Raw genomic sequence first — 27,276 nt, forward strand, 5'->3', positions numbered from 1 at the left:
CTTTCTCTCCATCTCCCTAAAAATTTCTCTTTGCTAATGGCCGTCGAATTCTCTCTAGGAATCAGCGTGTGTTTTTTATATAAGCACTATTTTTTTTAGTCTTAGTATTTTACGTGCGTGAGGATATGTTATTGAGAGATTGGAAATAGAACACAAGAGAAGGAGGGGAAGTTCCAATAATAACACTTTTGGAAAGTTCTGTTATGTAATCAAGAGCATTTAAAAAGAAGGTGTCTTGTAGTGCAAACTATGGATTTTTTTTTTTTTTGCCCCTTCTTCCCAAACTTCTATATTTATCTATTTATGCTTTTATTATTATTTTTTTAGATTTCTCCGGTTATTTTCTCCAATCTCTCTCTCTTTCTTTCTTTTTCTCCTTCTTCTTCCCTCTCTACCGTCAGTATTTACAGAACTCGTACAGAGATGTCGGAATTTATCGCTAAGGCGATGCGCATGGAAAAAGAAGCATGGAAATGATAAAAGAAGAAAAAAAAAATTAGGAGGGAAGAGAAAGAGAGAGAGAGAGAGGGGAAAAAAAAAGACGAAGAGAGTGAGGGGGAAAAAAAAGAACAAAGAATCCCTAGGATGCAGAAAAATAGGGAGAAAAAAAATTCCCTACACCCAGAGGCTCGCACATATACACACACACACACACACACATACAACGCACACTCGCGATAATACGGCATTCGCGGCTCTGCGTGAAAAGCAGAGGTAGGCGTGTCCCCGAAGACTCTAGGATGGAAGGTACCACGCATTTTTGATTGACGTGTGTCAAACGCCTGTGACGTCACGGAAACCACGCCTCGACCGCTGATTGGTTGCGGGCGAGCGGACCTACCACGTGGGTTGAGGATATGCGGGAACGACGACGTGCGAGAGAGAAGAGAGAGTCAAAAGAGAGAGAGATAGTTTTTGAGGCCACCGCGCGGGGCTCGAATACGGCTTTTTACGACGTTCCCCGACGACGAGGTCGCAAACATTTTTAATAGCACGGCTTTTGTGTGCGTGCGTGAGTGTGTGTGTGTGCGTGTGTTTTAAAATATTAACCGTTTAACTGATGAGACAGACAACTGCTGTATAATTGTTCGGTTGGTTGAAAAAATTGCTTTTCCCTCAATTCTTCATTGTACGACATGTTGTTCCGATGAAAAGTGATTTTTATTTGAATTCCGTGACGTTTGTGACAGCAGGGATTTTTCTCAAAGTGATTCCTCGATCGTCCCGTTTCAAGTAGGAAAAAAAAAAAGTGTTTGTGAAGTTCCAAAAATCGTACAATATTGGATTATTAAAATCGAAAACAAAAACCTATTGACAGAATATTTTTCGGGAAAAAAAATCCTCACATCATCCAGATGCTGTTCGTGACATCAACATGCCGAAATGTTATTTCAACACGAAGAATCGACGAACACGGGACGAAATCATATTAAACTGACCATAAGTGTTCTCATCTGTGAAGACAAGTAAAAGAAAAAACAACAGCAACAACCGGTAGTGTTTTTTTTGTGTGTTTTTCTTGTTTTTCGGTGGTGTTGTCCACACAAGGAGGAGGCCCTGGACCGACCCGTTGACTGGCGGTTCAACCGGTTACGAGGATGTATCCCAACCGACATCCGGTAAGTGCCCGTGTTCCTAATAATAAAACATCCGTTCAAACCTAACAAAAAAAAAAACAAAAAAAACTCGTCCGCAAAAAAAAAACCAAAAAAAACCGTTTTTTGGCGCCGGCGCTATTAACAAGTAGCCCGCTTGTGCGCCGTAATTGCTCCAAATTGTCGCCTAACGCCCCGTAAATGGGGCGTTATTTGAAGAATTTATTTCCAATTAACACCGCGGCTGTGTGGTTTTTTTTTTTTCTTCTCTACACTTCATAAAAGTTTACGAAAGAGTTGGGGGGAAAAAAAAAAACATTTGAGAGGTGCGGAGGGAAAAATTACAAGCACAATTTATACAAACTATTACAAGTACACGCCTCGTATTGGATGAAGGATAATCGTTTTTGATGGATTCTAACCGTTGTTAATAAATCGTTCCCGTGTCTCGAGTAACTTTTAATTTGTGTCTTTTTTTTATTGACACTTCGAATTTGTTTCCTCTTGTATCAACTGAGGTGAAAGAAAAAGTTTATTCCCTTTTTTTTATAACCTTGATAAATTCAAATAAATATTTTTTTGATATAATACAGCGGGAAATCATCCGAGCTTATAACGTACGTCGATTATAAATCACTTCTCGGAAAGTTTTTAAAGCCCGTAATTTGGGGGCGATCTCGCTCTCTTTTGGATGAAAAAAATATTAATAATAACGTTCCACCCGTAAATTCCATGTGTTGAAAATAAATTCTCCACATTATATTTAGGCGTGGTTATTATTATTATTTTGTGCGGTGGAAATGTTTGATTAATGATTCATAAATATTATCACGATAATCTGTTGGATACATGGGTTTTTTTTTGTTAATACCTGTGCCACAAGATGCATATGCCAATCTCTGTGGATTTTCTGATAATTTATTCATGACATTACTTCGTTAGTGAGGTAGTCGGTAATTATGTAGATGTCATTCAGAATTATGAAATTATTAGAGCTCGGAAGAGAGAGTTTAAGATGGTCGAAATGGGCATGCAAAACGCACTATAAAAACGCTTAAAATGATTACTAGAAAAGGCATTTGTAATTAATGGAAGAAAGGAAAAAATAACTAAAAGCCTAGTTATTAAGTGTCCGAAAACTGGCTAATAATTTGTTGCACGTATTCAGTCTATTTCTTTAATTAAAGCTTATAATAACTGCATTATTTTCAAAATTAAACTGATTTCATGCCAAAAATAAAGTGTTTGTGGTCCTTTAGGATTAGGTCGATTCTAGGGAGAGCATTACCAGACGCGAAAAAAACAGAAAAAATGATCATGGGGGGCTCCTTCGAGTTTTATTTGGAAAAATTCATTACCATTTTTATAGTTTAAATATAGCTACCATGTTATACCTGTTGTAAAAGAAAGGAAATAACATATTTTTTTCCCTCCATATTACCACATATGCGGACATGTACTTCAAGGGCAGGGACCGGTATGGCCGTGCCTTTCCCAGTAACCTTAAGGGGCGTTTCTGGTCAATTCAGTCAAGTGATATATACCGAAAATAACTTCTCATGGTTGTTTGTAGTGCATTTGTGGTGTAAAAAAATAAAATGAGCTCCACTTCCCAGGGTAATCTTAAGAGCATCATGGGGACCCCGGGCCAAGTGATTTTTCCTAACCACCAAATTCTCGAAAAATTCAACGACTTCTCGTTTTTCTGAGGCCCCCTAGGCCGGGCGGGCCCATGAGTTAAGACGGCTTTGCCCGGGGATAGAGACTTATACAAATACAACGCCACAACAGGCAAAATGCCCAGCGAGGTGGCTGAGAAAAAGATGCCCATAATAAACCAAATTCCTGCACGGTCTTGGTGAACCATAACGCCAACTGATGACCACTTAAAGTCCGAAACACACTACACTGACGTGACGCGATTATCACGTCATGTCAGAGACTTGTGATTTCGTAGAAATTCAGTGACGTGGAATTCCCACGCGGTATACATAATTTCTACGAATCAGAATTCACAATGCCTCAAACATAACTTGAAATCACACCACGTCAATGTAGTGTGTTTTCGCCTTAAGACAGTGATCCGCCAGCTATAAACATACATACAATGTTGTCAAATGCGTGAGAAGATATGTTATAAGAAGAAACAAACTTCTAATAATATTTCTCATATTTTCTCACATACGGGATGCGTTCGTCTGAAAAAAAAATCATTCATGTATATCATAGTTTCCCCCAACCTTTTTTGTCCCATCGCCCCCTTCTTCCGAATTTTTTTTCTCCCATCCCCCCCCCCGGAACATTCCATCGCCCTCCAGGGGGTGTTAACGCCCACGTTGGGAATCACTGATGTATATCATAGTTTCCCAACCCTTTTTGTTCCATCGCCCCCTCCAACGCAATCTAACCCATAGGATCCTATGTTACACCCATAGCTTCCACCGCCCCCCCTGGAACTTTTCATCGCCCCAAGGGGGCGTTAACGCCCACGTTAGGAATCACTGATGTATATGTTCATCACACTATCCGGCTAAAGCTATAAATAAATTTATTAATTTTAAATTAATGCAAAGCAACACCAAGTTTTCTATCTCTCAGGCACTTGCACCTATTCGCGTAGAAGTGAAGGAGGGGGGGGGAGAGGGGCTTTTCCGATAATAATTAGTACAAAGAGATAGAGATTTTAAAAATATGAAGTCTTTTTCTGAAGTTCTCGATGCTCAAAATATCCAAGTTCTACAAATTCACGAACAAACTTAAAACAGTGCTAAAAAGGGCATTTATGACTGCAAAATGTAAAAAAAGGGCGTTTCTTTTCTAATAAAAGTTAGAAAATAAGGAAAAATAGGCATTTTGCCTGAAAACTTCCGGGCTCTCTAATTATTATCGTATCGGGAAAAAATTTGGGATTTTTTTTTTTAAAATTCAAAAACAGACATCATACATGTAGAAATCAATTTACATATTTGAGATGTATTTTCAAAGAAAAATTGCAAAAGAGTATTTTGTGCGTATTCGCCAAATTGCTGAATTGATTTCTTGTACGGTCCCCCGATATATCGATGTTTTGATTCGACTCTTAACCACGGCGATCAAACTGACTTACCGCTTGATATGCACGTTAAACGGCTGTAATTTACGCTTTGATTTAAAAGATTTTGTCCCGTTAGTTTTTCTCGTCCTTGAGTATCACGGGAAAACGAACACGAAACAAAGACTGTGGAAAAAAAAGTGATTTTTTTTCCTTTCTTTCAAACAGTACGTGACCCAGACTCGATTGTCTGTTGTCAATTTTTGCCATTCCACCCGAGAAGGGAGCGGGACCGTGTCGGAACTTTATTTGTCAAAAGTGGGGAAGGGTTAAAATAGTCTGCTGCATTCGGGGGCCCCAACATCCTGGAAACACCCCCCCCCCCAGGCCAGAATTTTTAAAGGGCCACCCTCATCTCTATAATTCAATTTAGCCCAGACCCGTTGGCTGGATCCTTGTCAGCTTGGATGGGGGTGGGAGCGTGGTTGTCATCATTATTATCGAGGGATTCAAAAATTTAAAGAATTTATTTATTCGTGTAATTCGTATTTCACGAGGAGAAAAAAAAATTCATTAAAAATGAATAAAACTTAATATGAAAAACACAAGGATTCCCCAAACATTTCAATGTCCGTAGCACATTTGCGAATAACATTATGGTTTTGAAATTCTTTCTGCATCTATGCCTCATCTCGAGTTGCTTTTATTGGCACTTCAAAGTGCCACCCACACTAAGTTGAGAATCATTTTCCTCAACTTACTGTGATAATTTTGTCTTTGAAATATCTTTAATGAGCACCTTCAGCTTATTTCGTGGCACTTTTTAAGTGGTGCACTTGTTTGGAAATTCCCTTACCTAAGGCATTATTGTACAAAAAAATAAATAAAATTAACTGTAAAATTTATGATTGTTGAATCCAACTTAACTATCAAGAATTGTTTGCGTTTTCACGCCAAATTTTTGTCAGCTAAAGTTTTAATCTTTTAAAGTAAATTTATGAAAAAATTGGGATTTAAGAACGTAAGAAACTCAAGTAGTTATAATCCATATTTTTTTGATCGCACATGTACCGAAACGATTTAAGTCCGAACTTCAAATTGAGGAGGCCCTGGGAAGAGCAAGGTTTGAAGGCGGTGGAGTGAGGGGGGGGGGGGCAACTAACATAAAAAATAAATTAAAGTAACAACATTCTATTTGGTTCATCGGTGGCTGTTGCGCTCATATATTATTTGAATATGCCAAGGGGTCACGAAATTTACGGCACCAGGGCAAAGCCCAACTTACCCATACAGAACATACTCCCTGGGTATAAGTATCGTTCCAGGGTTGGAACCGGGAGGGGGGGGGGGGAGAGCAACTGTCCCGGGTGGCAAAATAATTAAAATTAGGGGAATCATATTTGTCCCGGGTGGCAAAAATCCTAGGTACGGCCCTGTATCGCTCACTCATTACCGTTTCAGAACGGAACCTGAATTTATACTCGAATAATCTCGGAAATATGATTATCCAAATCAAATTTATTTGAATAATCGTTGAAAAATAGCAAGAAGCGATAGGAATACACTGAAAATTAATCGAATTTTTTAATGTTTTGTTATTAAATTTTCGATGCCTTTTATGATTAAAGACAAAAATTGGATTTCAGAACCCGACGCCACCGAGGAAGCTGACCGTAGTCCTGCACAAAGGCTAGATCGTAACTAGGATTTTAGTGGGGGGGGGGGGGGCAAGGCAAACTTGATTTAACCTCCCCTCACCAGGGCAAAATTCGATGCTTTTAAAATTGTATTTTTGTTCTTTCCTAAAATTTACCGCTTCCTAAAGTTTGTTACACGGGGCAGTGGCCCCCGTGTAGCTTCGACCCTGCCGAAGGGCTTGGAATTAGTCTTAATGGTTCTTTTTTTTTACTACACAAATTTACTAACAACGGTCATTTGCACTTCTCCCCAAAAAACTGTCAATTAAACTGGACAAAATGCTCAGTTTGGATTTGGGCAAAGAATTGAAGCACAGTAGAGCAATTCGGCTGCCAGTCTTATTAATATCAAAAAAGAACAAGGAAAAAAAAACACTCTTTCCAAATATTACAGTAAAACATGCCAATTTAGATCCCTCTGTATCCTGGAAAAACTTCCTACATTTGATGGTTTAGAATGGAACCGACCATTATCCTATAACACAGGATGCCCACAATATTGGACCTTTTATATCTTGGAGGGCAGGATTGAATGGAAAAGATCCAGGGGAAGGCCCAGAGTCACTTGGATCTCAACGCTACTAAACGACGCTGAATGCACCAGCTATAACCAACTAAAGAAATAAGCCCAAGATAGAGATGAGTGGTGGCTGCTCAGCATGAGGGGCAAACCAGTCTCAGGATTAATGTACCATCGATGATGATGATGATGTGTTGGACACTGCAACCTGGTCAGGTTTTAATGGAACCATAGGTGTGCAACTTGGACAGGTTTTACTGCACTAGAGTAGAGGCGCATTTATGGTTTTGCCGCCTGTGGACTACATGAATTTTGCCGCCCTTCTCCCATTCTAGTCTGATATTCTTGAACACTCCTTCGCCACCCTGTTCCATAACCCGATAAGCTTCCTTCTCCCCATTTTTGCAAGTATTGTGTCTCCAAGTAACTCTTTTGGTCACTCCCTCCCAAAGTGAAGTATGCTCACACAAGTCCTCTTTTAGTCATTTATATGCTTGCACACCGCTTCGGCAACTCACATGCTTGCACACCGTTTTGGTAACACATATTTGCACACTGCTTTGGTCACTCATACACGTACTCTAGGTCACTATTTTGGTTGCTCATAGGTCAATCTTCAGGTCATTGGCATGCTTGTTCACGCTCTTCGCTCACCCTTTTGCTCGCTAACGTGCTTGCATACTGTCTAGGCCACTCACTAACCTTGTCCTTTGTTGTCTGGACAGAAGTAGATTTATTGAGGCTCATACAAAACTTTTGCCGTAGTTCTTCCATTCTACTAACTTTCTTGGCCACTCATTCCTCAAATTCACCGTGCCTCTGAACTTGCCGCCGTGGGCTATAGCCCACTAAGAGCCACCCCAACCCCCCGTAAATACGCCACTGTACTAGAGAAACGTGGAAAAATTCTCCCCAAACGATTCACCAACTGACATAGACCATTTACAATCGTTATAAAAATGAAATTCCATGTAAAAATATCGGTCTAATAATCTCATCTATCACTTTTTTTCATAGATAAATTCTTATTTGAATCAATTAACGAGAAAATCATCCAATTAACAATGTGCCAATCCTCTTGAAATATCGATAAAAAGAAAAACTGTTGCATAACACAACTTATATTGTCATCTCAAGAAGCTTAAGTCCCACTTACAAAACAAACTCAAAAAAGAAAATCGAAAGCTTATTATTATTATTATCCCCCCCCCCCCACACACACACCAAAAGATAAGTGCCAAGCTTTTGAAAGATAAGCCTAAAGTCTCTTAGTCTTTTCTTCATTATTGTTATTATAACGTACATTTTTATCGCAAATATATCAGGAAGATGTCAAAGCAATCACTATTTTTCTATATATTTTTTTTTTATCCATGGGCGTCGGTGGTGGTTCATCTGGGCATCGTGTGTTGCCGATACTTCTTATTACTATTTCTTTCTTATATACCCCAAGAGGACTTTGATCCTAAATCTCAAAATAACCGGGAAAAAAACAAAACAGAAAATAAATAAAAGGTATTTTTTCTATTAGTAATGTTGACCGAAAACCTTCATCTGGTTTATTTACTTTATGCCTGGTATATAAGAAGGAGTCTAAGGTGGATGATTGTCTTCTTCATGTGTGTGTGTGTCTATGCACCGTGGTAACATCTGTAGATACACACACACAATAGACACTTAAGATAAAAGCGAACACACACACACATATACACAAAAGCAAAAAGAAAAAATTGAAAGGAAACGCACACAGAAAATGCTTCTTTTTCTTTTGCCGTGTGTGACCACTATTTGTTGAGCATTATCCTGTTACTAGGTAAGAAATAAGGAAAAAAAAAAAAAAGAGAAATATATAAGAAGAGTCTTTTCTTATTTTTCTTGTTGCCTCTACTACCATCTTTACCTAATCGAGTGATTTTTATCTCGAAGGCTGTAATAAGAAGACAGCATTTCCTTGGGATTTCTCCGGAAATCGGCCTCCGGGATAAGAAGGGAGATATCCATAGGATTTTTCTTGGGATTTTTTCGTTTTTTTTTTTTGTATGGATTCTGGGGGTTGGTCATTTTTTATTTTTTGTGCTGATATTAGCTTGGGAAAATAGCCAATTATTATTAGTTTACGTGGGAATTTCATTTAGTATTGATTATGATTTTGTTATCGGTGAAATGAATAATTCTTACTTTTGTGGGTTATTGGAATTTTTTTATTTGATTTTATTTCTTAAATATTCAATAAATTTTTTGTAACAGTTTTTAAAATTTATTCTTTAATTTATTTTTTTGATGAATTTTCAACTGAAAATGGAAGTAAGGTAAGTATCGAAGGGGTAATTTTGTAAAGGAGTGATTGTTGGGAAACTATTTCTTTCCTAAGACATTGTTGGGAAACTATTTCTTTCCTAAGACATTGTTGGGAAACTATTTCTTTCCTAAGACATTGTTGGGAAACTATTTCTTTCCTAAGACATTGTTGGGAAACTATTTCTTTCCTAAGACATTGTTGGGAAACTATTTCTTTCCTAAGACATTGTTGGGAAACTATTTCTTTCCTAAGACATTGTTGAGATATAATCATTGCTATGTACAATTATGTTTGCTTAGTTCATATGTACGGTATTAGTTAAAGAATTTTTGTTGAATCATTTTTGTTTAAAGCATTGTTTCATAATAATTGCAAATTAACGCAGGGCCGACAAATCTCAAAAAAAAAAAAAAATCTAGGCTTGAGAAAAAGGTTTTAGGCGAGAACATTTTTTTTACCCGAAAATAGGCCTAAAGGTTTAAAATAATGGTTCTTTTTGACTTTTTCAGGGCATAATAACCCTATTTCATATTGGCAGAAATGCTGCTATAAATTCCAAACATTTTGCACTACTCTAAGCCTGCAATTTAGCAACTAAACAAAGTTTTGGACGTGAATAACAATTTTTTATTCACCTTAGTGACCGGGCGCTTGGGATTTGTCCAGCCCTAAGCTAAAGTATGTAACAAAATCATTTTTTGGTTAAGGTATTATTGCAAAATCATTATCAGCCAAAGCATGTAACAAAATCATTATAATCTGGAGCTTTCAATAAAATAATTTATCGCTAAAACATGTAATAAAATCATTAGTACCTAAAGCATTGTTACAAAAACATTATAATAAAGGCATTGGTATGATATCTTGTAAAATTCTAATCTTTCTTTTTTTGTTGTGTTTAGAACATATTCAAGGGTACAGTTATTAGCCGAAGCATTTTTGTAGAATTTTTGTTTGAAGCATTGTTACAACATCATTTTTGCTTGAAGCATTGTTACAAAATCATTTTTGCTTGAAGATTGTTACAAAATCATTTTTGCTTGAAGCATTGTTACAAAATCATTTTTGCTTGAAGATTGTTACAAAATCATTTTTGCTTGAAGCATTGTTACAAAATCATTTTTGCTTGAAGCATTGTTACAAAATCAGTTTTGCTTGAAGCATTTTTCAAAACCATTTGTGCTTAAAGCATTGTTAGGAAATCATAATTAGCTAGAACAATGTTACAAAATCATTATTATCCAAGTTACAAAAAAATCAGTAGGCCTCTTAGCTAGAGCATCACCAATTCATTATTAGCTAAAGCATCGCTGTAGAACCAATTATGATTACACTGTTGTTTCTAAAGCTTTGTCGTGATATCACTGTTGTTTTATAAATCTAAGGAGAAAAAACAAGAAGTATTACACTCATGTATAGTAATAGTTAATGAAACACGATTCCATTACGTTCCTGATTTTTTTTATAGAAATAACTATTTCAACAAAATCTGTAGAATTGGGATTTTTGTTGTGTTTTCAGTATTACAGCAAACATCTTACAAGAGCTATAAGGTTATGTTATTTAAAAAAAGTAAAATTATTATTTTTTTAAAATACAAGTTATTTAGTATGATTTCTGGGAAATTAATTATCAGTATAATAGAAAGTAAAAATTTTCCGCTGAATTTCCAAGTGACTAAGGGAAAAACAACTCTTAATAAATCAAAAATGACACTAGAGAAATTTGGCATCGCGATTATAGTGTTATACGCGAGTTTAGCTCGCATGAATTTCACGTTTTGTGTTTGATAGTACATGGGTGAATCAATATAGTAACGCAAAAAAAATATATATATATCATCATTCGAAGTTGTTTAGCTATTTTCCTGTGAAAATTTCTCTTTTCTATATCCATTTTTGAATGATGTCATGCATTGGTTTTTGATGTCAGCGAAGCATATAAAATGAAATGACACGGTGACGTATTATTCGTAGTAACGCGATGAATAACCACCAATAATACGTGGCAGATTAGATGAGTCTCTTCTGAACATTGACTCATAACCTTCCCTTGATCATTTAAAATCATACATTATAGAGCAAAATAAAAATGTTAAGCCATTCTGAATAATGATACGCTTTCCTGTGAAATGGAGTTTTTCACCGATTTTGTTTCAATAATTTCAAAAAAATAAAAAATAAAACCGCATCCATCATAACAGTCAGCGAGATTCGAATCTCTGTGAATTTTTCTTCAATTTCAGATTGTTATTATATTATCATCATTATTATTTTCATCCTCTCTCACTGTAAAATTCTTTGAATTCGATGATTCAAATAATTTCCCATTTTATTAGTTTTAGATTCCTCTAGCAATTCACTTGATAGAGGCTACGTGCAATTTTGTCGGGATATATATATATATATATATTTTTTTATTCATGTTGCGAGACATGAATATGCATTTTTCTTGTATTCATGTTTTGATTTTATTTTCGTGAGGAATTTTCGAATTAGTACCTTGATAGTTATTTTATGAGAAATTTTTTGGGGTTCATTCTCGCAAAATTAAACCGAAAATGAAAAAAAATGATCGAAAATAAATTTCAACCCAAAAGATCCAAAAAAAAAAAAAAAAAAAAAAAATCTCAGGGACACTTCTGTGTACTTGCTGATAAATAAAATAGTCAGCAGCGAAATTTGTTCCAAATTCGTGCTGAAAAAAGGTTCAAGTTTAAAAATGTTGGGAGATATTGGGCAAATTCGACGTGGCATTTTGTCTGTTTCAGCACTAATTTGATATTAATGTTTGACAATCACAGCGTGTTCCATCTATTTTGGTAGTTCATTTTCAACTTATACAAGAACTGATACACTTAAGAGGTTTTTTTGTCAATTTCATTTTTATTTTATTTTTTTATTTGCGTTTTCTCGCTCTTTTTTGTGAATTTCGTGAGGACAACAGATTTCTAATTTTTCTTTGCTTTGTTAGAGCACGAGAGGCATTCTCAAAGCAAAGTCTTCAGACGAAACATTAATACATCTTGGTGTTACAACCAACAAATCCAGATTTTTATTATTTTTATCGCCCCAACTTATGATTAACTTTCTTTCGGATTACCTAATAGCAGGAGAAAGGCATTTTTACGTGTTATACACTATTGATAAAAAATTGTGTTGTTGAAAATACGTGATTGCCAGAAATAATAGAAGTCTCTAAACTGAAACATAAGACACTCGCCTCTTTTTTCCTGAATATATCTAATTTGTGAAGTAATTCACATTTCTAATTCATTAAAAATGAGAGAGAGAGAGAGAAGTTTAAGTGATGGCTACAAATACAAGGCCACAACAGGCAAAATGCCCAACGAGGTGGCTGAGAAAAAAGATGCCCATAACAAAAATGGATGTCATATTTCTAAAATACAACAATCCCCAATTAAAAATGCAGTCATAAAAACTAAAGACTATATTTACATGATAAAGTATTATACAATGCCCATAAAAATATTTATGGTTGTTTTATATCTAAGAATGGATAGCTTCTCGACTTACCCCAACCTGTTTATAGTATTTCTTCTTAAACGTGTCAATACATTCTCCTTATCATCACAAAATTTGATAGATGGCAACTGGTGTTGTAAGACTTGAACTAACGTTTTCTAAATGTCACAAACGAAAAAAAAACAGAAAATTTTTCGTTTGCCTATAAACTATTGATAAAAAAATATTTGAAATTATAATAAAAGGTGAAGTATAAAAAAAATAATGGTCCTATAAAAATATATACATATATCATTGAAAATTAGAATATATTTTTGTTGACAGGAAGTTATGGCACTAAATATTTAAAAAATGAGCTGGGAACTGCCATTAAAAGAATTTTTCCTTGAGAAATTAAAATTTGTTTCGGCAAATTTTGAAAATCAATTGATGAAAAAAATTATAAATAGAGTGGTGACTTTGTCGGAAACTGGAATATAAATATAAAGTGATGAAAAACAAGCTCTGTGTCAAATAACATTCAATGTGTAAACTGCAGAGGAAACAATTTAGGTCAATTCCATGGGAATTAACTCCGCGCTGAGCAAAGACAGCCGGAGAAGCCAAAAATTCCATGAGAATGACCTTTTTGTTAAAGAAAATGAAGTTGTATGAAATGGAATACTTAATGAAGTCTCTAATTAATGGAGGAGGAATTGCGTTCGGGCGGAGATGTGACTAGAGTGCACTTCAAGGTTATACAAAACAAAAATCGAGTTGTGCATGGATTTCAAAAACTACACGTGGAATTTTGAGTATGAAATTAGAGAGAGGGGAAATATTCTTGCAAAATTTCAGTGTATAGTCTATTTCGATTTCTCGGACGCCGAAATGAACACTGAAAAACTTCATTTTTCCAGCCGCGTATTCGGTGAAGTGATTTTTACTATATTAGAGAGCAGCGTTTCTGAACCTACGGTCCGCAGGCAGTCTTGGTAATTAAGTTCTAACTGGTTAAATTCTTGCAATGGATATAAGTACAGTAATATCCTTATGGTTTAAAATAAAAAAAAATTAGACCCTCGTTCTTAGGCGGGCCCGCCATTTTGAGGGGAGGGGGCAAAAGTTATTTCATTACAGTGAAATAATTTTTGCTTAAATTATCAATGAAAAAAGAAAATTAATTCCTTATTATCACGATTACTTTATTATACATGGGATTTCTCTTTCGCTTCATCATAATCTTGCAATATATTATAACGAACTTATAGTGGAGAGTTTTACGAAGAGTGTCCAAGATGAATACATTTATTTAGGGAAAAAATTGTCAATTCTAGAACTTGAATAAGAAGGCAAGCTATATATATATGATAGTATCACTTCTGCAAAATGATAATTAAGGAAAATTGAAGAGAAAAAAAAATTATATACGTATATATTTAAAGTCACTCAATAAAATATGTACCTCTCTTTGTTAGAGGAAAAAAATAGATTTACCGGAGACACATCCGCATGAAAAACCGTCAAAATTATAAATTCTTACCACTTTTCAAGTAGTAAAATGATCAAGAGGAACGCAAAAGTAATCGTAAAAACTAACAAAAATCAAGAAATTTCGTGATAAATATTTCTACGAATTTTCTTTTTATGTCTCGAAGTAAATTTCTTTCGATGTCATTAAGAAATGATAAGATCACATACCTCTTTAATTGATATTTTTGTGATGAGGGCGGTGGTCATACAAATTTTTCATTCCCCCCCTCCCCCAATTATTAGTTTAACGCCAAAGTGGAACTATAACATCTTGTTGTGCTGATCGTTTTCCATATTTTACTTTGATTCATAGAAATTTTATTTACATAGGACACCTCATAAATCATCCTTAAACGATATAATACAAGCAATTTTCTCCTACCAATAATTTTTTATTATTTATCTCAGAGATTTTTCAAATTATGCACAAATTAATAACAATAATTGAAATAGTTGTCATTTTCTATCGGGATCTCATAATCTGAATTTTAAGAGTGTAAGTTTTTTTTTTGTTCTAAAAATTTGAAATATTCACAATTCAATTTCTTCTCGTGTATGATTTATTCACGTAATAAAACTTCAATAATTTCTAATAGCTGTCAGAACGTGCCCCAGTCGCACTGGTACCTTTTAAACAGGTTTATCAAATGTCTATCCTCACATAAAAAAATGAAAATATATAGAACAGGTCGCATGTATGTAATTATCAAATACCGAAGAAAATTGAAAATCATTTTCTGTGTAAGACAGGAAAATAATCAAACAAACTATGTCGCCCGTCTAAATAAGTTTGAATATACTATATATATATTTCCTGTTTTAATACATAAATAATCATACAAATATAAAGGAATTCCTTTTCTGAGAATTTATTGCGGACGTGACCCATTCGGAAAAAAAACAAAGTTTAGAAGAAAAATTTAATTTGAGAGAAATAAAAATTCACAAACTGTCTGATGAGATATCGAGATTCATAATAATAAAAATATTCTTTGATTCATAAACCTCATGCACAAAAATCAAAGCTATAAAGCTGTATATACGCAAATATCATTAATTTTTTTTCTTCAGATTGAATTAAAAATTCATTTCGATACCAGTTTTGAAGATATCATCAGAGATCAGGTCATTAGAAAGAATTCTATAAATATAACGAAAAATAATCGAAATAAATAAATTCAGAGACGAAATTGACTCTGAGAAATGAGTTGTGGATTCATTTCAAGGAATGAGGTTTTAATAGGTTTTTGTAATGCGCATATATATATATATAGCGTATATCGCGAGTTTAATGATCGAAGACTCGGGATGTAATCATAAAAAATGAATGAATATTTTTAATTTTCTTTAGGTAATGAAACTTGGAAAATACCTTGGGCGTTTATTCAGAGATTTCGATATTTTTTTATGCTGTTTTCTTCTTTTCAATAGCTTATGGGAGGTTATTTCCTTTGATATGATTTTAATTATTTGAAACGAACATGTATATGGCCTAAGAATTTTTGTTTATATGTCGTTTTCGTATTTTTAAATATAACACAAGTGTATGAAAATTAATATCACCGCACACAAGGAGGTATTGTACTCAGAAATGAGTGTAATTTTTTTTTAAGAAGTAAAACTTCTTATTATCCCTCAGCATCAATATACTTGCCTGAATATTTTTCCATCTACTGGAAATGATCCCGGGACTCATGATCTGCAATCAGTTCATTCACGTTTTCTTTCACGTCTCTGATAAACTATGTGAAAAATGTGGCTACAATATTCTTTCAGTGATGTGAAAAATGTGAGAATGTGTGAAGGCATATTTTTCACATCACTGAAAGAATGTCAAGACACATTTTCACATCACTCTCAAGCCACATTTTTAACATTACAGAAAGACCGAAAGAATATGTGAAGGCACATTTATCACATCATTAAGAGAACATGCCAATTCACATTTATCACATCATTGAGAGAACATGTCAATTCACATTTTTCGCAGCTCTAAAAGAATATGTCAAGGCACATATTTTTCATTTTCCACATCACCGAAAGAATATGTAAATACACAACATTTTTCACATCACCGAAAGAATATGTAAAGGCACATTTTTCACATCACTGAAAGAATATGCCAAGGCACTTTTTTCTCATTTTTCACATCACTGAAGGCATTTTACCCCACTCGTTCATTACAAAACCTTTGATAAAACTCAGTGGCATATAAGGTCATGAAAAATCCCAGTCACCAGGTCACCATCACGACTAAAAAATTCGTAATGGTGGTGACCAAAATATTCTGTATGTGATTGCTGAATTGAAGTCTATATATACAGGGTGATTCAGAAAAGATGGGAAATTTTAAGAGGTGATAGTACACACCAATACTAAACAATTGTCATCAAAGAATGCATGGTCTAACATGAAACTCAAACGCGCTATCGATTTTCGTTCCGCAAACGTTAAAACCGCATTCCTGTTGAAATTTATCGGGAGAAAAAGAACGCCATGCATGCAAATGTAACCTGGCAAATCTGCTTCACAGTGAATAAAAGGCGCGGACGTCAGCCCTGTGAAGTTATTCCAGCGTGCAACCGTTCTAGCAGTTGTAACGTACGGGATAATGGCGCACTTCAGTAAAACTGAGTCCGTAAATGAAACGCCGTGTTTGCGTTTCATGTTAGACTTTCATGTTATCTTTGATGGCAATTGTTTGTATTAATGTGTACTATCACCTCTTAAAAGTTTTTCTCATCCTCATAAGGATAACACAAAATTTTCTAATTTAATGAAAACGCGTCTTCTAACATGAGAACGGTTCATAAAATCCTGGAAAAAGTAAATAAAACATTATTTTTGACCCTTTTTTCTTAAAAAATAAAATCCATCATACTAAAATCCATCCAGGCTCCTAATCAGTTTGACTGACGCCTGTTTTTGTTTTTTTTTTCGATTTGCCATGTCTTGAGCGTCATCTCTTTAAGTGGGGTTGGTGCACAATCTTGGCTTCCCATGCTTTCTTAAGGGAAAGGTCTTCTTTTAAGGAGCATTTAAAAGTATTCTGTCCATTTTAAACGCTCAATTTTTTTTCTCAAATACAACGAATACTTCTATATAATATAACGAGGGCATTTAGGATTTTAATTGTTGATATTTTTTTTTCTCGAATTTCAACTTCAACACCATGAAGGTTCTTAAAAAAATCACAGAAATTTACTCCTACTTTATGGCATAAAATTTCTTCAAATCATTTTGATAAGAAATCTTCTTGTTAAAGTATGTAACGCCTTATAATATTGAGAGACACATAAAGTTTCAAGACATTTGGGCATGTGGTGTTTGAAAAAATGTTTCTTATCTGACAAAAAAAACTCAGTAAAAGAGCATTTTAATGGAAAACATTAGCATATACAGTATAATGCTAGCAAGTTTGTATTAAAATATGTCAGAAATGCTTCTAGTGAAGATAAAACAAAAATTAGAACACAGACTGTGTGTTAGACTTGTTAAAATGTGTCTTTCGAAAATTTGTGTGCACCAACTCCCTCAAAAGTTAGTTTTCTACAACACATTTTTGATTCTTCTTTTAAATATATGGTCTCAGGTGTGATCTTTTCCAATTAAAATTTCAGTCACAATTTTCGGTATTTTGATAATGCATCTCCAAACTGATTTAACAAAACACTACTCAATATAAACTAATGCCATCCGGCAGATTAAGGTAGGAAACCCCAATTCAACAATATGCAACAAGCTGCATAATCTGTTACTATAATATGTGGAAGAGTAGATCAACTTTGCCCAAGAATATTAAGGTCACCAACAAATAAGACAAATATATGAAAAATACAAAACTCCTAATACATTTCGACCTACAGTGGGTATCGTCTTCAGAGGAAAAAAATATTTAACCATTAATCACGCTGACCGAGGATCCCACGTGGATTGGATACCAAATCTTAACTCTCGGTTGCTCAGCGGAAAAAAATACGTCTGTTCACTTCATGCGACAGACTCTCGTACTTATGCAGCGAGAACATTTAACATCTGTTCAGATCGGTACACATTAGACCCTAAACTTGAAATTATCAGAGCAATTGCGAAAGACGGGGGGCTCAACACTAAGATCGTTGACGAAATAAGTGGAAAATTCTTGAAACCGGCACGAGAAACAACTTTAGTAAACATTACAGAGAAGCCTCAGAGAAAGTGTAGTCATACTCTCTCTCTCTCTCTCTGCACGATCCAATAATCTCACTAAAAATCAAACCGATTCTCAAAAAGTTTAACCTAACAATCATATAGGTGCCTACTAAACACTTGGGTTTCGACCCCTGTAAAGACTATACCACAGCATAAACAATGAGGCATCTATTACATTCCATGTGGTGATTGCCCATTTGGTTATATAGGAAAAAGAGACCCATAAAAACAAGATTAAATGAGCACGCTCGCTGTGTTAAGAATCAGGAATGTGAGAAACGACCATCGGCGCTCACTGTTGGCAAATGGCCCATATATTTAAATTTCAAGAAGCTAGAGTTTATCACAAAGTGAAGTCCTCAGCTGATTTCTACGAAGGCACATATATTCGGGCCTTCAAAAATATATTAGTAAACGACAATAAAGCAACATCAACGATCGCAGTGGTTTAGATTCATTGTGAGCGGGAAGTTTAAAAGAACATTCGAATAAATCACTCGGGTAGTCCATTCGCAAGTGTCCAGTCAGGGCTTTGTATTAGCCGGGTTTTCCTAGAAGCAGGTTTTCTACGGTGCATGCAGCGTGGAAACGCTGATTGATAAAAAAACTTAATTTCAGGTTTTTAACCAATCAGCAGCGTTTTCACGCTGCACCCGGTGCTGAAATTCTACTCCTAAGAAAACCTGGCTTTATACACGCAGGCTTTCAGCTTCATTCTCACCGAGACGTTTGAAGTAAACAGATGTACTTTTCTTCCTTTCTTATATTTGATATACAACCCAAATAAAATCCTCGGTCAGCGGGATTAATGGTTAAATATTTTTTTCCTCTGAAGACGATACCCACTGTGTGTCAAAATGTATTACTTATTTGTCTTATTCGTTGGTAACTTCTTAATAGTATAACAATGGCAATATTATTTCAGTTATTTTGCATTGCGTCTACGATCATCAATGTATTGCATTATTTCTTGCGAACTTAAAAAAAAAACATTCCATGTTGCATACACGCCTTGTCAATGTTTCGGAGAGATAGTCAAAAAATCTTACAACGTATTCTGTATTGAGCAACTAGTGATTGATATAATAAAAGTACCTACTGAAAAGTGTTACCAACACTGACTCAATTCTTTTTTCCGCCATTTCCCCCCCACATGTGCCATAAAGATTTCACAAATGTCCTGAAAAAGCCGAAAATAAGAACATTTTGAACTTTTCCTTACACCTCTTGACAACGAAAAGAAACAATTTTTGTAAGGTCAAGGATTATATCTGAAGACTGACATGAAGATCTCGTGAAAGGCAAAAAAAAAAAATGGCTTTCATCATACTGCACGCGCTTTGCCTGTTCAGGCTCGACTGGCAATATTGTTGACGGAGCCTAGCCAGTGAACTGTTTTACAGAGAAGAATGGCCTCGATTTAGGAATTCGAGCTTCCGACAGCTTCTAGGAAACAGTACACAGTCTCATCTCAGTACGGATATATTTTTATTCTTTTTTTTTCTTTGATCCATTTTACAATATGGTGACGTTAATGTCTTGGAAGGACTTCTATGAAATTATTTGTAAAATGAAATTTAACAGAAAAGCCCATCCATTATTACGAAGGAAAATGTTTTCATTACTAGATATACAGTAGAACGGCTAATAAAAGTTTGAGAATTCTGTTTTCCTCTACTCTTTTTTTTTTCTTGGTAATTTAATGGCCATTTTAACATTGTTCGGCTGCAGTACATCAAGACTCTACCACTTTACGATCAAGTACGTAATATTGCGTCCAAACGCCAGTGGAATAAATTTCAACAAGCTCTCTCTGTTTTCTTTCCTCTCTTCTCATCAGCACGAGGCTGTGTTTGTAACCCTTCGAAGTTGTTCTTTTTATCTTCCTTTTATTTCTATACAATTGTTAGTGATTTTTCCCCCACATATGATATATCCTTCTACTATACAAGTATAAGAGCAAAACAGAACTGAGCCTCAACTAAATGAGGTTGAAAAGAGAAATCTACTTCGTATACCTACTCTCTCTTAGCTGTACTTATCTATTATAATGTTTTCCTTTCATTCGTTTTCTTTCTTTTCTTCTACTTTTTTTTCTTCAAGGACAAGGTTTTTATCGCCCATTCGTCAAATAGAGATCATTCTAATTTCTTGCCGATAGCTTGTAAGAGAAGAGGTTAATACCGATTATGCTTTTCGACACATAGACCAAGGTGTAACATTCAAAATCTGAATTCTTTTGTCGTCATTAAGAGTATGGAAAATATCGAAAGTTCACATTGTGTGTATGTATGTGTGCGTGTATAATACGTTAATGAAAGTAATTCCTTGATAACATATAATGATAAGTAAAATTTGAGAAACAGTTTCTGAACGGTTTCCGTAAATCAAGCTTGGAGCATGGTCGAGAATTCTTTAGTGCCGATTTCCGAGCAGTTGAATAATGTAGTAATTAAGATTAATTATATATATATATATGTATGTGCTACGATAAATGCGGTTATTATGCATACTTATCAAGTAATTTGGTAAGTTTGATAAATTTTCCTAAATTTATCAATTTTACCGGTGATTATGCATAATACCCAAGCGTTGCGTCGTTGGTAAACATGATAAATCGTGATGTACTATACATGATAATTCATGCATGTATTGTATCATTATATCGGGGTACCATCGTGAAATTTGTTATCATTATATCGGGGTACCATCGTGAAATTTGTTATCATTATATCGGGGTACCATCGTGAAATTTGTTATCATTATATCGGGGTACCATCGTGAAATTTGTTATCATTATATCGGGGTACCATCGTGAAATTTGTTATCATTTTATCGGAGTTCGACTATATTCATCACACATACTTGACTCATTTGGAATTTTTTTCATATTTATCAAATTCACCAATTGCGCAGGGTATTACACAATATCACAGATAAAAGCGATGGATTTTAAGTATTTTTCCAATTTACCAGCGACACTTTTGGTGTTATGCATATTCGCCGGTAAAAGTGATAAATGTATCAAACTTACCAAGACCTTTGTTAAGTACGCATAATAACCGATGATTATGTATAATGACTGATTTATTACACTTATCGTAACACATATATGAAATGATAAATTATTAAAATTTGGGAAACAGTTACGTAACTAATGATTAGATTTTTATAGTTGATAATTGTTATCCTATGTGAATGTTGGCGATTAAGTTGCAATTTGTAGTCATTTTAAAGATCCAGAATAGATCAATTGGATTACTCGGACTTTTTCTAGTGACTTTGGACTCCAAATTAACAAAGTTCGTCTGTATGCAAACCGTTAATAAAAGGAACCGTATCTAGAAATTTCAAAACAAATATTATTTATTGGTGTAAAATAGGAAAAGCAATTATTAAACAATGGAAAATTCAATTATTAAACAATGGAAAATTCAGTTATTAAACAATGGAAAATTCAATTATTAAACAATGGAAAATTCAATTTTTTCACACTCACAGCGTGATTGTAAACAATCATAGATTGCTATCCAAGTCAAATGTTTTAAATGTGGTCATATATGTTTAAAAAATACCAAAAAAAAAGTTCAATCACCAGTGAAGTATGTTTTTTAAGGGAAAAAGTTTAGTTGCTAGGCATCTAAACTTTTAGGAGCCAAGAAATACGTTTTTTAGGAGATAAGAAATTTTTTTTTTTTGAGAGGGGAAAAAAGTTCAAAAATACATTTTTTCCCGATTTTGCCATCGACCTCTTTTCATGTTGGTAGAGAACGTTGTCGTGAATTGCTTAAATTTTGAGTTCTCCTCCGACTCCGAATTCGTAATCACATGCAAAATTTTAGGCGCCAGTACAAATTTTTTATCCGCCGTAGTTACCTGGAGCCTTTTTATTTGTCAAACCCTACTGCATTGTACCGCTAAAAAAATACTTCAGGCGTCGATAATTCACGCATGTACAGCTATACCATATAATTCTGAGGTGCATAATTACACAGCAAATACGAAAAAAATTAATCAAAGGGAAAATTAAAAAAATTCCAATTTTTTTTATTATTTATTTTAATGGAAGGTTAATACGTACAAATTAGATTAACGCGAGTTTTGTTTTATAACAGCGTAAAACTTCCCATTACTTATCAGACTTGATATTTATACGTAGTGTAAATATATATTATATATATCAACCTTTTGTACAAGTTAATTATGATTTATATTCTTCCGTTTCAAACATCAAATCTACTCAATTTGCATGTAAATGCCGGAAAGACGGAAAAAATATCACGAAAGTATTTACCTATTCCCCCCTTTTTTTCCTCTCTCCCTTAAAATACCGATCCTTCACCTCAAAAATATGCAAATTTTCATTTAACTTTTCAACCTTAAAAATTTGTTACGAAACAGGAACATACCGAATAATTATGCTACTACATACGCACATAGAAAAGGATGTACATTTTTGTCATTTTTGTGTGTTTGTGTTTGTATATTTCTCTGTTTTGCATATTCGTCAACAAATAACCTGAATCTAATTGTTTTAGAAATATTCCAAAGGAATGCGTGGAATTTTACCAGGAAATAAAATTTTAAAAAATAATAATAAATTCGAAAAGAATTTACTTTTGATTTGTTTATAAGTAGATAACGATATGCACGAAGAGAGATAGAGACTCATTCAAAAGAGTTAATGGTTGTCGTGTTAATTGAAAATACCTGTTTTCTAATAAAAGAAAAAGAGTATGCTAAACAAATTATTGAATAATATAATATAAGAATAATAATAGTAAATGTTAATAATAATTTGTTCTGGTTTTTATTTACATGAACGTTTTCTCGGTTCTTTTGACCCTTTTGTAGATTTCCGACTTGAAAAGGAAGAATTCCTACCTAAGCAGTCAGGCAAGTCGCATTACATTCATTTATATATATTGATTAATATTATAAGAAAATTTTTTGTAAAAAATAATTATATGTTAATGGAAAGTTATTTTATTTGGAGTTAAATAATTTCATTTTTTTGTGATGTTTTTATATGTTGCGGTAAATGTGATAAATCGGTTACTATACATACTAACCGATTATTATGCACTTACCAATCGTCTAGGTAAGTTTGATAAATTGATCTTTTTTACCGGTGAATATGCATAATACCCAAGCGTCGTTGGTAAATTTGATAAATACTGAAAACATCACTTTTACTGGCGATTATGCATAATAACCAAGCAAAGTGGGTAAATCGGATAAATACTGAAATTTATTGCTTTTAACTGATTATGCTTAACATCCTGTGCAATTGGAAAATTTGATAAATAAATCTGAAAATTGGTGAATTTGAAAAAAATCTCGAAATGAGTCTAGTATGCGGGATGAATCTAATCGGACTTCGATATAATGGCAACACATTTTACGATCGTACCCCGATATAATGATACTATATATGTATGAATTATCGTGCATAATATATCATATAATTCGATTTATCATGTATACCAACGACGCGATGCTTGGGTATTATGCATAATCACCGGTAAAAGTGATTAATTTAGGAAAATTTATGAAACTTACCAAAATGCTCGACGATTATACATGTTTACCGGTTTATTAGGTATAATAACCAAATTTATCACACATTTACCGTAACATATATATTATAAAAATTGAAATTATGTTCAAATTTTTTTTCCATTGCGATTTGTTGTAATTATTTTTCAATAATGCTTTCAAGAAATTTCTATAATATTTATCAATATCGAGAGGGAAAGTTTCTGGTGATTTTAAATTCCAAGGGCTCATTTTACGTATTATGATGTCTGAATTGAATTTTCTAGACTAGAGGTTGTGAAGAAATTTACAAAATGTTAGTATGGATGGGGGGTTATCAAATCTTTATATTTTAGGACAGTTTAAACTTTTTGTAAAATTTAATTATTTTCCGATATTCAAAGACTTAAACTTTTAAATATAACAATTGCAGTAATATAGTTCTAGCAACAGGTTGTGCTGAGTATTTCGATTTCTTCCTAGTTCTATTCTATTGTAATTTTCAACGTAATAAATAATTTTTTTCCCTCTCTAAATTTGAATGATGAAAATCACTCCAGCATTTTTTTTTAAAGAATGGAAATATTCCCTACAATTTTAAGAAATTTCAGGCAGTTCCAGGTGTACGATGTACAACTGTTTCGAAATTATCCTGAAAAAAACTTCTCTTACTTCATTTTGTGATAAAGTTTTTCAAGTAACATATTGAATTATTAAATCTCACGGGGGATTTTAAAATAAATTTGATACTTTCATTTAAAAATTTTATTAAATTGTTATGATGAGCGAATTTCAAAAAAATTATCTCGATAAACAATTTATACTTTAGTCTATAATAGATGTTAGGTAATTGGAATTCTTTCAATATGATTTTTTTTATCTTTTTCATTTTTAAGAAATAAATATTTTCTGAAATTTAAAAAAAAAAATATATATATATATATATATTGGTTTTTTTTACACATTTATTTTGGTATTTTACAGGTTATGATGAGTATATTAGTTTTAGAATTTTTCCAAGTCTGAGCTAATTATAATTATTCTTATGAATTAGTTTTTTCCCTCAATGAGCATTTATGAGATTAATGAATAACAAAATCAAAGTCCAAAATAAATGAAATTTTTTCTTAAAATTCCAGGCATTCCTAGATTTATAATAGCCATATATTACGTAACTTTTGAAAAACCGTTACTAAAGTATTTTTAGCACCATTTTCTAAATATAATATTATTGTATGACTGTTTGGAAAAATGTAATATTACTACAGTATGTTTCAATAGAAAAATTGTCTTAGATCATGAAGTTTGGTGTCGTGAAAAAACAATTATTGTAATTGTCCAAAATTATTGTGACATATGAAAGATAATTGAACAAAGATAATTTAGTTTTGAAATTTCGTTGAGCTGGCATGAATTTGAGCTAAAGAGAAATTTTCGTATAATGAAGGGTGAAAAAAAATTGGAAATTATCGTCGTAGAATATGGAGAAATCGAATCGATTTTTGTGGGTGTTTGATATTTTGAAAATTTTTTGAATTTAAATTTCTAAATAATATATTTTGCAAAATTAAAGAAAAATTAAAATATTTTCTTTTTGAATTGCAAATAGAGGCCTATACAAGTTATTATGGATATATGGACTTGAATTTTTTTACAATTCCCTTCTGATTACAATTTTTGCACATTTAATTTCTCTCAGTCATTCATACAACTTTGACAACGATATTAAATTCTGCCAATTTTATAAATAAATGGATATATTTCTCCTGAAATATATCGTTGTCATAAGCATTTCAAAATTCCAGGAATTCCTTAGTTAAAAAGTACGCCAAAACTTTTTAGAAAACTTTCATTAAAATTCTACATATGACGCCATTTTCTAATATATTTAAATAATAAAATCGCAATAGATGAATGCTTTTGTTGTGTCATTATACAAAAAAATAAATAATAATTATAATAATCTTCCAAGGTTATTATGAGACAGGTGACAGAGATAATTTAGTTTTGAAATACCATTACATCAACATATGAATGAGAGATATAATATCATATTTTTCCCTCAAGGTAAATAAATAATCAGCAAGAAAATAGTCATCAAAACTAATGATTGTTTCGTAATATACGGGGTTCTTTTAATGGAATATTGACAATATGTATACTTTTTCTTTTACGACGGGTATGACAACGACGTGTAATATTTCCTCGGCAGATATGGAATGAGAAATCGGTGTGTGGTGTCGTGATCCTCGTGCGAAGATTTCGATCTCGCGCGAATCTAATCCGTTTAAGGCAAGTCGACACACCATGTACATGTCATTGATAGTCGACGCGCGTTAATTTCCGATTTGTTATCACATAGAAAGCACGTGACTCGCATTCATATCCCCCCGCGTAGAAAGCCTTGAAATATCTCTCTCAGCTACTTTTACATTCCTTATTATGCAATAGTCATTTATTAAACCTTGTACAGAATAAATAACACTCTATCGAAGTATAGCTATATGAAGGTTTTATTGGAACAAAATTGTTCAAGCAAAATATTACGGAGTATTTGAAATATTGTACGGTATATTTGTGCTTAATCTAGTGGTGAACTCTTTACTAATTGGCAAGCATTAAAATATCCACAGAAGGGAGATTTTTTTTAAGGAGATACATTAAGCAAATGAGGTGCCTTCAATGCTATTTCAAGACAAAAAAATGTTTAAAAGGGATTGGTGCACGAAAATTTTCGGAAATGCGCACTTTCCAATTTTTAAACACTTCGATTTTTTCTGCTTATATCGGCGCGAGAATTTATGTTATACTTGCGCAACGAATATTTTAAATGTATTTTAATATAAAGTGCTACCAGGCATCATGCATGCTAAAATTTTTTCTTTAAAATGCTCTTTTTTCGAAGCCATAGTTTTTTATCAGATAATGAACATTTTTTCAAACGTTATTCGTTCAAATGTTTCGTATGTCTCTTGATACTGTGCTTTTACATGCTTTAACGAGAGGATTTCTAACTAAAGTAAATTCAAACAATTTTATGGCATAAAATATTTGTAAATTTAGGTGCTTTTTGAAAAATTTGCATGTTATTGAAGTTTAATGTTCAAAGAAATAACCAATGATTAAAATCCCAAAAACTCTTGTTAAAATTTATGAAAAAAGTGTCCGCAGAACTACAAAAAATTGTCTAAAATGAATAGAAAATTTTTAAATGTTTCTCAAAGACAGGTGATTTTTTTCCCATAGGGAAGGTCAAGACATCATGCACCTTAAACTCAACCTCCTTAAAAAATATGGAATGTTGCACTTCATGTGTAAAAAATGTCATTTATTGTTTGCCAACTTACTTTAACACCATTGTTGAAAACTGCGCAGCAATATTTCTCTTACGCACAGTATTTCACTCCA

At 33.4% G+C, this 27,276-nt stretch overlaps 1 protein-coding gene across 6 annotated transcripts in view; it reads left to right on the forward strand.

The window, feature by feature from the left end:
• Positions 1-864: 864 nt before the first annotated feature.
• Positions 865-27,276, forward strand: part of LOC149088447 (transducin-like enhancer protein 4) — a 307,412-nt gene continuing 281,000 nt past the window's right edge. For 2 of the 6 annotated variants that reach the window (XM_089247535.1, XM_089247537.1), the window contains exons 1-2: positions 902-1,619; positions 23,185-23,226. In XM_089247535.1, the coding sequence (XP_089103661.1) occupies positions 1,599-1,619; positions 23,185-23,226 (63 nt within the window). In that variant the 5' untranslated portion in view covers positions 902-1,598. Of the gene's footprint in view, positions 1,620-23,184; positions 23,227-27,276 lie in introns of all 6 variants that reach the window. The other 4 variants (XM_089247536.1, XM_089247539.1, XM_089247540.1 and 1 more) reach the window with 4 other exon arrangements.

The sequence above is a fragment of the Pholcus phalangioides genome, unplaced genomic scaffold, assembly GCF_987345545.1.
Source record: "Pholcus phalangioides strain wild (caught in Gottingen) unplaced genomic scaffold, Ppha-v1.0 ptg000003l_1, whole genome shotgun sequence".
Lineage (NCBI taxonomy): Eukaryota > Metazoa > Arthropoda > Arachnida > Araneae > Pholcidae > Pholcus > Pholcus phalangioides.